The sequence below is a fragment of the Melanaphis sacchari genome, unplaced genomic scaffold (assembly GCF_002803265.2).
Source record: "Melanaphis sacchari strain LSU unplaced genomic scaffold, SCAv2.0 Contig12_pilon_pilon, whole genome shotgun sequence".
In the NCBI taxonomy this organism is placed as follows: domain Eukaryota; kingdom Metazoa; phylum Arthropoda; class Insecta; order Hemiptera; family Aphididae; genus Melanaphis; species Melanaphis sacchari.
Genome location: NW_020270527.1, coordinates 3,807,282 through 3,823,366, shown reverse-complemented (window position 1 = coordinate 3,823,366; position 16,085 = coordinate 3,807,282). Strand labels below are relative to the sequence as shown.

The following is a 16,085-nucleotide window of genomic DNA, read 5'->3' as shown; positions in this document are numbered from 1 at the left end:
TAAAAACGTATGCATGGGTACAAATGGTACGATGTGTAAACAACGAATTATATAGTTATTACGTTTGTGTTCTCGTTGTATACATGAAGATTATATGTGTGTGTATCGTGAATGAACATAATAAATTGCAAACATTCTTCGAGTTTCACGGCTCGAGCTGAAACATCTGTATATTTGATTTTCAAAAATAACCTCGCATAAATGTTTATGATTTTCTGGTACCTATACTATGTATAAACACGTAGGTATTATAGTAAATGCCGTGTAGTTTCGGTCGACTATAACAATAACCGAAGACGAGGAACCGTATATTATTATGTAGTTATTGTTGTTGAATAAGTCATGATTATTTTGCATCGAACAATACGCAACAAGGTATCTAATATACTATATTTCCAAAAATAACAATATTAAAACAATACGAGTACTTAATATACATATTATTTTAATTTAATAATAGTATATTAACTATAAGTTAATATTATACTATGCATGGTAAACGCTTTAGACTCACTTGTAGTTTCAAAATTAAAAAATCTTCTTTTTTATTTTTGTAATACAAAACAAAACATTGATATCAACAATTAACTCATAACATGGATATTAAAATCGTATTTAAATCTTATTAAATCTCTATTAATATCTCCATTCTAAGATAAGTCATTTATACCGTATAATGTTTAACACATTTTAACTATTTTATTAATTTTCGTGGCGCCCGGTGCCAGTGTCATAAAGACACTCTACGGGAATAACGATCTTTTTCTGGACAATCAATCAAATCTGATTTTTTTTTTCAAATTATTAAATAGAATTATTCAACAGCCCGCATTAAACTTCATTTTTAAATATTTTAATCTCAAACTTTATAATTATATCTTTAGCAAAAAAACAATTTTAAGCATTTTTTTAAAATAATTTGTTACCATTATTTAAAATAAAATAAAAAACAAGAGTGAATACGCACTGTAAAATATCCTTACAGATAAAAAAAAAAACAATTTTTAAATCCGACAATTCCACGAGCACTGAGAATTTTTTCTTAATATTAATATAATTTTTATTAATATACTACACCATATGAACCTTTTTAAATATAGGCATAAGGCAGTTTATTTATGGGTAAGTGTTAGAACTAAAGTAGTAATAAAATATAATTTTCAAATTGTAGACAATTGAGAGTAATTTGGAAAATTGGCATCCTTAATAATTCATGTTTATATAATATAGTGTTTTTAAAAGAAAATAGAGTGAATTTATTGATCCAATCTAAAAAACGTCTTATACATTTAGCGTATATTCAATTTATTCTTGAGCTATACTCTAATTTGTTTTTGTATATGCTTCACAAGTTTAATCACCATATACATAAAATGTTGCGTAACTTAAAGTCAACCATTTTATTTTCTATACTACTAAAGTAAATAAATTAATGAATTAGAGCTGAGCAAAATTAATAGATCAATTTCCATAAAAATAAATGATGTATAATATTATATAAACCTCATGCATAACTTTAGTGTAATAAATGTATCTATAAATCATTAATTTCAATCCTTATTTATTTATTTTATTTTTAGATAATTTAATAAGTTTGGCGTAGTATACAATATGCTTTATTATACATGTATTAATATTTGTAGGCATATATTACAATGAGTTCAAACAGTCATATTAAGAACCGTAGAAAATTTAGTGTAAAAATTAATTTAAGACTTCATTTTATTTGCATGATTTAATAGTGTAAAAATTGGTATTAAAACAGACAATTACATATTGCAAATATAACCTTGATAATATTTTTAGTTTTAAGAGGTTTTAGTAAAAACAACTAAGTATTGAAATATAGTTATGGGTATAAATATCTTATTCTAGGACAAATTTTTTTGCATTTATTAATTATTTTGTGTATGATGAATATTATGTTTCGTACATGTGAATAATAAAAAGAACTTCTATTTTGATAAATACCTATAATTTTAACACATAAATAGATATGTGTGCCTTTCATTTTTTATTTTTCACAAAAAAGGTTTTCCTGAATTTATATTATGTATGACTACCATTAACGCAAGCAGTTAAGGATAATTACTAAGCTGCTCCGTGCATAAAAGCGTATTTTTTATACGTCATTTCAACCTTAATAATTATTAAATTGTCGTTTACAACATTAATAACTATTAAATATTCACCAACCCAAAGGATTTTGAACTTTTGCTTGTTCCTGCCTGAAGCATTTAACTAATTATTCAAGACAACAATAGGTTTAAACAAATACACAAAAAAAAAAAAAACCAAAAACTATGTATGAAAAAAAATATGAGTATAAAAATATTTTTATATTCTGTATAGGAGCGACTTCAAAAATATTAATAATTACCTCAATTGAATCATTTTGTCAAAAATTAAAAATTAAAATAATTTGGTTTTTTTTTCAAAATATTATGAAAAGCGTTTAATTATAATGTATGATAATACAATTTTTCTTAGTATCATTCTTATCACAAACGGTTTTTAAAAATACGTTTAAACTTATAAAAATTTAACCTAAGCTAAACTTAATTTAAATGTGAAAATATTTAATATATAATTACTTCAATAACGAACACGTATATCATATTATATAGACTATTGTGATGATTTATATTTATATTTTTATTTTATTTATTTACCTTGACAAAAGTGTAAAAGTTATTTAATGTATACATTTAAAGATTAATTTAATTATTTCAAAAAATGTACATACAATTTTTGACAATGTATTTATTCAGAAAGATAGAAATACCCATATAGTTATAGTAGATTTACTCATATAAGAAATACAACAATTTATTTTAAGAGCATAAATATTAAATAGTAAAAATGTCTTATGCGGATACCTTGATTGAATATTGTTGAAAGTATTATTAACCTGTAAGCAGAATTCAAAAGAAAAAAACAATTTTAAACAAATTTATTTTAATAAAAAAATTTTTGGCTAGTATAAAAAATACAAGCTAGTAAAAAATTCATATTCGTCATTGTTTTTGTTTCTGTTATTATGAGTTTTAAAAATGTACAATTTATAATTATCAAATTGCATATATTATTTCTTTTTAAAAATTCTTTGTTATGATTAGAAATCAAACAATATTTTTAAAACTTTTTTTAACATATATTCCTTATATACACATTACACATGGTAAATTTTTTTTTGTTTTTAATTTTTATTTTTACAGACTTTAAAGGATATTTTTTACAATAAGAACAAGAGAAATGTTAATTTTTATAGAAAAATTGAGACAGATGACTTAAGAAAAGAAGTCAACCGTTGTTGAGATTTCTGGGTATGTATTGATGGTAGTTAGTTAACCATTAGGTCTCGACACGACTTTCGTTTTAATCGCCTTCTGGGATCTCTAGGGATAGCGTAGATAGCAAGTTCGGCTATTAATGAATTTCTGTGATTGTGGGTATTGAAATAAAGATATTTGTAGAAGATTTTGGCAGTATTAGTTAGCTATGGTTAGTACGTTTGTCTAGTGACACCTAACATTGTTACTACTATTTCTTCATTTGGTAATGTATTTATTCAAATTCTGATTTTAGGTATTGTAAAGTAGGTATATTTTTAGACTATATTTCTATATTTTAAAATGATTTAGAGTTATATTTCGGTTAATAAGTATCCTGTATTCCTGTGTAAGTATAAATTTCTTTCTTTTTTTTTTTAAATAAGTATTACTCTTTTTTATTATAAATTTTTATGTACTGAGCTGCAGATGATTTTTTTTTTCTTGTTATGCATATAATTTTGAATTAAATCGAATAGTTTTTACGATTAAACTTTATATGTATATTTTAAAAATAACAGTTTAATATGATAAGATAAAATATTATTCAAATATATGAGTGATATATGATATTTTTAATCATTAATTACTGTATTGAATACTAAATCTATTTTTTACAATTATTATTTTAAAGGATATTTTCTTTGGCAGTACATGAAGTTAAAATATAATTAGAAAACAAATTTAAATTAAGATGCTTTTTATTTTAAATTATGTTTTAACTACCACTCCTTAAATGGTTTAAAAATATATGTTTTAGAAAACATTATACTTACGTATACTTTAAGCTTCCAATAATCAAAATTTGAATAAATTCGTAATTGAAGTATTAAAGGGAAATTTATAATTCTTAGTAAATTTTCATATATGTAAATGATATAATTTGTAATATGTGTTCTTTCTTATAGAAATTATACACTATGGTCATATTATAGTACCTAAAATTAATCTAATAACAATTAAAAAACTTTAAATATTTGAAATAATTACCTTCAAAAACCGTCAGAAATGATCTTATACTATACTTAATTTATAGAATTCATAATAATATAATTTTAATTAAAATATGTATGATAAAATATAAATTTTGAATAATATATTACTATTACATTTAATTGTTTGAGTTTAAATTGTTTAAAATAACAACGACAATGTATTTGGCTTTGTATTTAATAATTTAATAATAATAATTAAACTTACTAAACAAACATTGAGGCACCATGTTAAAAAAACATAAGTAAACAAAATCCTTAATTGTCATTTTAATTTTGTTAAAAATATTTTTCAAATATATTTATATACATTACTAGTGTCACTTGTATTTGAAATACGTAATCAAATACTATCTTTAAAAAATATTTTAATATAAATTGAAATACTTTTTAAACATATTCAAAATACTTAACAAATACTTTTTTTTTTTTTTTCAATGAAGAAGATATTGAAATATTTGTACGTTATCACATAGAGATATTTAATTTTGTTTAAAATAAAACCAAAAATATTTAAATTAAATAGTTAATATCCATCTACATACTTTGATAGGTTCAAGAATTTCAAATTCAAGCCGACCATGGATAACTTTCTGTTTTCTGCTTATTTGACGAAATATTATTATTAATAATTCTTAGTACCACTAAAAATATTATTTTCGATATAAAATTTATAACAGGAAAATGTTGAAATAATGGTCATTGAAGTATAACGGTAAAACGAAAAAGAGTATTTAGTATTTCGGAATAAAAACATGAAGAAGAAGTGTTTTGAAAGTATTCGAAACACCAAAAACACATTTAAATATAAGTACGCGAATACTTAACAAGAATTAATTTAGTCGTATAATAATGGAGTATTATATATTATTTTAAGTCGAATAAAATAAACGATCTAAGACCCTACGTGTATAAATATTAATATTTAATGCTGTTGCGGCACATATTTCATTTTCATACAAGTATACAATATCACTATAACAAGTTCAGGATAACTACATAATTGTTATATGTGTACAAATGTTGAACAAATAAACTGCCAATATATTCAGAAACTTTACTCCATTTAAACAGTGTGTAATTATAGCGTTTCAACGTTTTTGTCATAAATATTAGTACACGAATAATAAAAAATGACTGATAAATTTACAGTAGAATTATATTGCAACATTTTTTTAAGCAATTAGCTAATATTGTACCTATGTGTTAAATTACAGAAGATGACCAATAATACTAATATTTTAACACGATTGACCTTTCACATTTTGTTTTTTAATTTCATTGGATATCGTACGTGATTAATCATGTCCTTTCTTGTTCTTTGGTATAGAATTTATTTTTAATATATTATTATCCACTGTTAAAAAAAAAAAAAATCTTAAAACGTCAATTATTTATTAACCATTTTAACTTTGAACAGTAACTTTTATATTTCTGGCCATATTGTAACTATTTAATTCTTAACGATGTCTTACCATGAAATTTATTTCTCACCGGTCATCATCGATTAAACTCCATAACCATATACATAATAAAGCATAAGCTGGCAATAGTGGCAAACAACATTTATTTGAAAAGATTTCGAGTTTATATGAAGATAAAGAAAATTATTTTTAGTAATGTATTTAATGAAAAAAAAAACACAAAAATATCTGAAAATATATTGTAATCATTGATTAAACATACAATATATATGTATATTAAATACAATATATATAAATATATATATATATATATTTAATATAATATATTATTACAATATATATGTATGTTTAATCAATGTTGTAATTAAAAAAACTTGATAAAGAGCATATTACTACATATACATATCATATTATTATCAGAAAAATACTATAGCTATTAAAGTTATTTAGATTTTGATACGCTAATAATAAAAAAGTAGTTCAATTTTAAGGTATGTTTATATCGTTTCAAATTATAAAACATAACATAACTCTGAGATTAAATACAACGTATATCTTATCTTTAATGGTGATTTTCTTTTTTTTTTCCAATAAGCACCATTTTATTAATTCTGTTATGTTCGATACCAGTATATTATTTTCTCTTACTAAAGCAGTAAACAATTAATACTTTGAAAAAAATTAAAAAACTATTGGGATAAAATTGTATAACATTATGTTTCTTTTTTGTGTTTATTTAATTATGTTAAACTCTTTGAATGTTATTAATCTAATGACTAGAACTGGGATTTATATGCATTTCAAAATTTTAAAATATGCATTTGGTTCATTAAACATATGCAAAAATATGCAATTAATATTATATACGTCAAAAAATATAAAATATACACTATATAAATAAATAAATAAATAAATAAACGTTTAAAATTAATAAAATATTATTCTTAATTATTTACGCTATTCAAAAATATATTACATAAAACAATTACATAGTGTTTTAAATTTTCAAAATTGATGATCTTCTGTTCGACCTTAATATGTTCTTTTATAGGTATTTTTAAACAGTGCCAATACATAGTATCCCACGATAAATACGTCTAGTAACGAAATATACCACAAAAAATGCATTTTTTGCGCTTTTATAGTCAAAATATGCAATAATATTAATTTTGTTCAGCATATGTAATAATAAGCATTTTTACCAAAATATTTAATAATATGCATTTTTTCCAGAATGTACAAAAATATATGAAATAAATACACTACTATTTACCTTATCATTAGGTGATTCGTAAACATTACTGACAAAAACAATAATCAGAAACTGCAAAAAAAAATTCACTGTTACAATCCCTAGCTTTACTTATAACACAACACGTTTATTGTTTATTTTTATTTTTTTTTATTGATTACATTTTCTAAAAATTTCAAATACTTTACAAGTAAACTTTAATGATTAGTTAAACATTTATTAAACCTTTAAAATATACTAATTGTATTGTATTTGCATGCACGTCAATAGATAATGTGTTTTTAATTTTAGAAAAATTATCAAAAACTGACTTGAAACAAATATAATACTGAAAAAATAAATAAATACTGAATAAGTAACTACTTTGCAATAAAGGACAGGTTTTGAGCGTACCGCCCTCTTTAATAGGTTATTATAATGGATATGTATTAGATCATAAATCATTGTATGCAATGAAAAACAATCCTGAATGGATCAGTTTAACTTATTAGTAACTAAGATTAATGCCTAACTAATTTAAATAGTATTGATAAGTTTAATATTTTTTCTCACAAAAGTAAATAACTAAATTCAATTTACTGTTAGCAACCTCTCTCAAAGTTGTTGACGAGAGCATTTTTTTCTACTAAAATAGTGTAGGTATTCAAAAACAAAAACAAAATAACATCTTTGTAAAATCAATACATACATAACTCCACTAAGAACCTAAAATATGATTATACTATTAATTATCTGTAACAGTTTTTTACAAGAATTTAATAAAAAAAATAATAGTAATAAATCATTAATTTTCAAAAATCATTAAGATTTTGAAATTACATATCATATTTTACATAATTAATTTTGAAACTCGGAAATCTATCTATATATATATATTATAAGCGTACAATTAAAATAAACAATTTTCAACGTGGGTTAAATTTAACTTTTGATTTATTGCATTAAATATTAAAAAAATGGTTCTAAAAAATATATAGTTCGTTTACTTGGGAATAAAACAGTAAATATTTCTAATAATATTAAATAAGAAAATCAGTCATTTCAAACATTATGTTATTTGAATAATTTAAACATATTATTCTTATATTTATATACAATTGAACATAAATATTTTTAAATTATTATTTTTTGCATTATAATAATAAAAAATTCAAGTTTAATAGTGAAGCATGCTTAATTTTATATAATACACATTACATAAGCCCTAGTCAAATAAAAAATAAATCGCTAAAATATTAATTTTTTATAAATAATTAAAACTATAATATTTTGAAAAATAAATTGAAACTTATTAGCCAACTATACCTAACTTAAGTAGCGTGCCTACTAGACCAGTCACAAACATATAAAAACTATACAAACTTCTAAAGATCCCTTGTCATAACGAGCAGATTTTTGGGAATATGCATTATGAGAGAAGGATTTTGAGAAATTTTAAAAAGTTAATAGGGTGAAATTGTTTAAAATACAAAATATGTATAATATTATATAATATATTAAGGTCTACGTGTACATACATTTATGGACAACGCGTGCCATGTCACATCTCGTCCGTCGACGTAATGATAGACATTTCCGGGTCGGCCATTATACCATACATCATTAAAATATTATATGGTGGATGATAAATGATAATAATATGTACAACAATTCAGGACGGATGGTTTACGTTATTATATTAACCTGTGGTTAAGATAATATTATGTGGGAATTTATATTGTGAGTCTGGATCAGAGCAATACTTGTAACATACTGCAGTCGTTGTAAACATGAAATACTCGAAAAGTACGGAACTTTAATCACGCACCGGTAGGTATACTCGTATATGTATAACTTAATAAACAACATATAATAATTCTATATTATTATAGTAGGAAGACGTTTCACTGATGTACTTAAAATAGTTTAGCATAGACATCTTAAAATACAATTCATTAAAATATATTTATATATCATTTCAAAGTTTACTACAGCAAGTAGTTCAGCGTATCATTATAGTGTTATTAATTGATATGCAATTACGAGATCATATTGGAAATTTCTCATACGTTGACACACATTGGTTATAACTTATAACTACTTCCAGTGAAATTTTAGAGTCAAAACACTATTGTGGTAAACCCGATGCGCGCAATTAATTAATACATTATTAAAATATATCACTTTTAGTATAATACGGTGTACGTGTTAAAACCGATATCAAAAGTCGAACAATGTTATTTCCACTTCAGCGAAAATTCGACATTGGAATTTCATAAAATTCGAATAATAGGCCAAAAGGCCAGATTATTAAGTACAACACGTGGTCATACGTCATAGCTAGAAGCCGTATATATATTTTAATTTTTTTAATAGGATTAGAGTTCTTAGTGTACCTTAAAATATAATACATTACTATACTGGCTATTATCTCATCTTGTAAGACTATTACTTGTCGTGGACTTTGTCACAGCCACATTGTTGTGAGTACATAATTATTATTAGTCGTAGTAGAGTTAAAGTTTATTTTATTTTTAATAAATTATATTATTAAATAAATTTTTGATAAATTATATTAAATAAATTGTCTAATTTATCATCAGATAAAATTAGAAGTGTTCTGTTTGTTCACCTACACACGCAACAAACGCAAATCGAATGTGCTACGTTGCTTAAATAATTATTATGGTAACCGATCGCAGTGTCCTGCACAGCGATAATTACACTATTGTTATAAACAGGGCTGTGAATTTATAGGAAAGTGCATTTTTTTTTGATGATTGTAAAGCATAGCTTTGTAAGTACATAATTCGAATTATGTAATTACGAATCCATCTATGAAACTTTTATTTTGCATATTTTTGCATTTTTTGACGTTTTTAATTTTTTAGGTCATTTTTTCGCATTTTTAGATCATATTTCGCATTTTTAGGTCATATTTCGCATTTTTAGGTCATATTTTGCTTTTTTTAGTACATTTTCTAGTATTTTCAACCAAATTCTGTCAATTAACTTGTTTGAAAACTTTTTTATTTTACACAGGCTGTATATATTATGTCAATTTTTTTAACTTTTTTATTAAATAAACACTTTTTTGTACTAATATTTAATATTCTGTACTTAATATTAATATAAATATAAAAATTAAATTAAAACCATTTTAAATGAATTTTATACTATAGTTTTTGGCATTTTATATTCCTTTTTTTGCATTTTAAATGCATATTTTGAATTTTAAGTGCATATTTTGCATTTTAAGTTATAAAAATAAAAATTGCAAATAATATTTTGTAGGTTATCTAACATAGGTTTTTCGTCGTAAAGAGAAATATTTAATTTTTTTAGTTCATATATTAATATATTTTTTATTTTTTTTTTGTATTTATTCGTGATTATAGATTTTTATTAGAATTCTATTTTTGTAAAATAATATTTGAAAGCTTTATTGAATGAGACAATATAGTTGCTCTTAAAACATATCTGCAGGTTCAATTAATAAATGTATTCATTTTTAGGAATGTAAATATTTTTAAATTTGTTTTTATTTCAAGAAATATTTGAGGATCTTGTTGTTTATTTGACCATATTATTTTGTTGTGATTTGTCTTATTTTAGTTTTTATCAAAAATATTTTTTATTTGTTAAGTATATTTTTCATATGATTACATTAAAAAAATGTATATAAGTGAAAATTGATCGACAAATTTTTAAGTATTTGTGATTAGTTATGAGTTATGACTTATAGCCATGATAGTATGTGGTGCGAATATCTTAGATATAAGAGTACAAAATAGATTTACTTTTTATAAATCGGAAGTAGCCAAAGAACTATTTAGTCTGATTAATAAAGGAACTTTTTCTTTTATTTTAGATCAACTTGAGGTGATTTTTTATACTGAATAGTTATTTAACAGAGAGATAACGAAGTTTGAAATCTAAAGTAATATTAACTTTTTTAAGAATTAGATTTTTAATATGAATTTGATTGTTTATTTGAATTGTCAGTTTTATATAGCTCTTTAATCCTTATTTTTATATTTAGGAAAGAGTTGATATGAATAATTTCATAGTAGTTTTTTTTTTTTTGGTAAGTAAGTTCAAAAGAAATTGCGAGTTCATTTTTATAGTTTTGTTTAGAACATTATTAATATAAGTAGGTCTCTGAATATCCCCATTTCTCTCAATTGTAATGCTATATTTCTATTATTAGAGTTTATGAATGAAGATTACGACTAAAGTCAAAGTTTCCAGTTAGGATTTTTAAATTATTTGCTGTTGATTTGATGGATGACAGCACTTTTAAACAAGATTTTTGTTGGTTTTGATCCGTTTTATATAAAGATTTTTTTGACATTTTTATGCAGTGTATCTGGAGATTTAAATAGCGGTTTATTTGTTTATTCTGATGGGTTAGTTGATTCTAAAGCAATATTACGTTTAGATTTGAGTGGGATTATTTGAAATTCAGAATCGCTTTTGACATGCTTTGTAAACGTTTGTTTTTTTACGTTGTTTTTTTTTATATATTATTTATATTATAATTTTATTAACCACATAACAAACGTATCTATAGCGATAAAGGATCGTCATCGCTGCTTAAAATTACTTTGAATTAAGATTTTAAATTTTAAATTTTCTTAAATTATTTTGTTAAAATTTCCCATATTATACAATTTAAAAAATCGTCAGTAATACATTTGTTACATAATGTTTGTAGATAAATAAAAATACAGCGTATCTGATTCTATAATAATATATTTATACGTATATAAAAACCAAACCAGAGAATCCTGGAGATCAGCGTCAGCGAGACGCATTATGCATATATCATTCCAGCCCAGGTAACTGCATAACGTCATCCCTGAATCCCGAGTGGATTAAAAAAAAATAACTTGGCCGGGCCATAGGATATTTCCGTCGTTCGAGATTCATCAATTTCAATTTAAGTTATTTTGTTTTTTTTTTTTTTATTATTATCGAACGCATATTATAAGTCATAAAAGCTAATATAAAAGTAATGAGTGACGGTTTAAGGTTTAAAAAATACTGAACGCCTATTGCAGCATACCAAGCACATGCTCACGGAAAATTTCGTAGTTATCGGAACTAAAACTCATCTCTATCTCGACCAATAAACTGCGGTTCCGCACGTGCGACGAAAATGCATAATTATAATATTATAATTTTATGACTCATGTCTAAACCCCATGGTTTGATGATTATAAATGGTGTTTCAAATTTTGGGTCATTATTAAATTATCGTTATAATAATTGTGCTCGGTATCCCATCGTTTCCGACGATATACTGTCATCTTTAATATTTGAATTTACAGGTAAAATTAACTATTCTATCGCAAAAAAATATTTAAATGATGCACTATACCATTGTACTATACTCGATAAAAACATGTAAGTGAATACACATTTTATTATAGTTATACGATTACATTTTTCTTTTCAATGTAAAAATATAAATTTTAATATTTATTATTACTGAAAACACCTTTTTTTTTTTTTTACTTAATACATTTTAAACACGTTTTTTTCTTTTGTTTTAGTAGATAATATAGGAAAAAGGTATTTCATTATATTCACCTTCTATAATTTATCATGTTTTAAATTGAATTAACAAATCTTTTTTATTGTTTATAACATAATATGAGTTAAAAGATAATTAATTATAATATAGCAAACAAATTCATTTTCATTAATTATTTATGATCAAAATTATAAAAGCGTATTTACAATTTTAAATATAATTTTCGTTAATACTTGATTACTTACCGACAACTTTTAAATTGATAAAAATGCTTTTCGGTGGATGTGATGATATTTGACACTCGTACAAACCGGCATCTCGTAACTGAACGTATTTTATTTGCAGTGTCCAATCCTAAAATAAAAAAGTATAATATTATATTAATTTAAATTTATAATGTATTAAATACAATAATTTTAAGTAAATAGACTTTATAGGATAATTTTTCATCGCTTTTTCTCGTGATATTCTGCAAAAAACAAATAATACCTAAAATTATTGTATATGTACAATAGTGTACCGTATTTTTCAATCATTAAAATGTTTGTATTATTATTATGACTTCATTAAATAATAAATACATGAATTTGTGAATTATTTGATTCGTAACTAAATATGGCTATAAATTATTTAATACGTATGTTAGTCAACTATAAACAATTTGATAACTTTATTGTTTTAATAAAACTGTTCGAAACTGTTTAATAGGTAAGTATCAATCATTGACTCAATTCGTTCAAAACACGTTCCCAATTTCATTATTTGTAAATACACATACGTTTAATACATTTTTTTTTCATTATCATAGAAGCTTTTGTATAAATTAATTAAAATGCCTTCCCTAACTCTCATCCTATCTCAACAACTTTGGACAAATGGTTGGTCACATCTGCCGTTCTGTTCAGTCCGGTATACAATCTGTCAAATAGTTGACGAATCGTTGTAGACTATTGTGGTATACGCTGGTATCCTCGTGCCAGCAGCCGCGAGCCGTTAACGTTAAAACAAGATGGTGGATTTTTTTAGTAATTTTGTAGTCACACAAAGTTAAAATATAAATTATAATTTGGAAAACTTTTATTGTACATGGCACTATACATATATACATTGGTAAAAACGTATTAATTAAAAAAAATCAAATCTGAAAATATTGGAATTTTTTACACTGCTATCACAATATTACAACCATCGAAATGAGATTTTAAATTAAAGCGTAAAGAAGAAATATCACAGGCACTCAAAACTTTAAAAAAAATTAAAATAAAATTTTCATCCAAAATTAATGATTTTTACGATTAATTTTGTTGAAATTTTAAATTAAAAAATTAATTTGTTTTATCATCAAATTATAGTATTTCAACTACTTTTTTTTTTTCTATTAAAATAGAAAAATTTACAATCTATATAACATAAATACAATAAGTAATTTGGATGACGTTTTTACCAGTCTGGACGGCTTGAGGGAAGGGAGAGTCCTCAACTACTTATGCACAAAAAACTATTTTTATGAAAAAAAAACTTAAATTCTAAAATTAATTAATTGTGATAGTTAGAAAATTAACTTGGCAAATATATAAAATCTAGATCTATCGTTTTTTTTGACGGCTTATTATAAAAGAATCTTTATGTTGAAAAGAAAACTCTTTGTACGTTTGAAAAGATTCAGTTATAAATTCTTCATAGGCAATACAAGTACCTACGTACCATCTAATAGATTATTATAAAGTACTTACTTACCTAACTAATACTGAAAAAATAGCTACTACAGGTCTTTGTAAACTTATAAAATAATAATAATAATTTTGGACGAGTACTTGATGTAACCGGTCGTCTACAAACTTTTAACGAAACAATACAAGAATAAAGTTTGAAAAAACTTACAATTATCAACTATTTTTATCTTCTCTTAGGGTATGAGTTTTTTTATTTAAAACAAATTTCTCGTCGACCTAAAAGTTTACGCTAATGTTCGGATTTTACGTATAGCTTTCACGAACCGATGGAATAATAATAAGTAATAACAGTGTCTGTAAGTAATTTATACAATTTGTAACGCATCTTCGTTAACTCGATAATCACGCATTTTTACGACAGTGTTATAATAATAATAGTAATAATAATAATAATATCTATCGATTTGTTAATATTAATATGCGTAACGAACCGTTATTGACGTAGGTACGAAATAAAAACAAAGACTCTCATCAAATGTTCACAGACCGGAACGATTACCTTGGTCCCGAACTAAAACAACTAAATCTTGGGTTATTTTCTTTGGGGTTACGTGAGAGTACTTATCTTTCAATGCGCGTACGTTGTGCGATCTGCACAAGTCGGAAGCCAACCACGCAAAATTCTGCAACAGTGTTCAATGTTTTACTTTGAAATAAAAATAGCTAGTATGTATGACATATGGTACCTTTATGAACACGCATGTAATAAACATTAAAGTAGTAGAACAAAAGTATAAAACATTTAAGTTTTTAATTTTCATTATGTCGCACAGAAAAACCCTAGAGTAATTTGAATTACAGTTTGTAAATACCAGAATAGCAAAGTTTTAAGTGTCATCGAGTGATATGAACATTTTTCCTCGAAAATTTAATACGTGTGATCAATACCATAACTAATTGAACCAGCTCCAAGAAAGGAAATAGAACTTAAAGGTCTTATATTTTTTGACAATTAATCTAATACTGGACTTTGCAGGAATGCTTAGAATACGTCAGTATACGTTTTTTTGGTATTATAATATAACATTATTAAATTAATAATTGTATAGTTACCGGCGAAATATACTAGTTATTTTTTTATAAGTTACCATAGATATGTTTTTTTTATTTTTAATAAATGCAATAAATTCAATATCTACCCTTAGAAATCCTTAATGCAAATAAAGAATAAAGTACATTTTAAGAGTACCTGTTTTATTAATTTTGATTAAATTTTTATTTGAAGAGGCCCCGTGATTTGTATCGAAAATAATACCTAGCTTAAAATTTCCCTGAGAAGACATTTGAGATGTAATAGCTGTGAAAGTTTTTTTTTTTTTTATTTTATAATGTTCCAGTTTTAAAGAGTAGATTTTTAGACATAGGGTGTTGATCCAATATCCAAGCTCTTATATCTTAAATATTTACCTCATAACGTATCACGAAACACTATACATCAGAATTTTAAAGAACTACACAGTTATTTTGCTATTAGCCAAACACAATAAGTATGTATAACTATTTTTGAAGGAAAAAAATTATGGGTTTAATAAATTCTGTTTATGAACACGGTGTGTTAACCTTACTGTGGTATAATCTATAAATCTCTCCTCGACGTTACTTTAAGACGAATAAACCAATCTCAACCTTGTCATATTATACCTATTACTTACACAAAATATTATATTTAAAAAAAATAAACATACAAATAAAATAACAATTTTCAAGTTGCGAATAGTTTCACCGCCCAAATGCCAACTTGAAATTGCGAAAATCATATCATACTACATTACCACCTACATACACTATCACGTAATAATGCCACTAGTACTAAATTCATACTTATTAAGTATTA

The 16,085-nt window shown here is 23.9% G+C and overlaps 1 protein-coding gene across 1 annotated transcript in view; it reads right to left on the bottom strand.

Annotated features, from left to right (window-relative positions):
- LOC112591186 (hemicentin-2-like) overlaps positions 1-16,085 on the bottom strand; it is a 319,132-nt gene that overhangs the window by 46,577 nt on the left and 256,470 nt on the right. Inside the window, exon 5 of the mRNA XM_025334910.1 lies at positions 12,764-12,872. Within this exon, the coding sequence (XP_025190695.1) occupies positions 12,764-12,872 (109 nt within the window). The remainder of the gene's footprint in view (positions 1-12,763; positions 12,873-16,085) is intronic.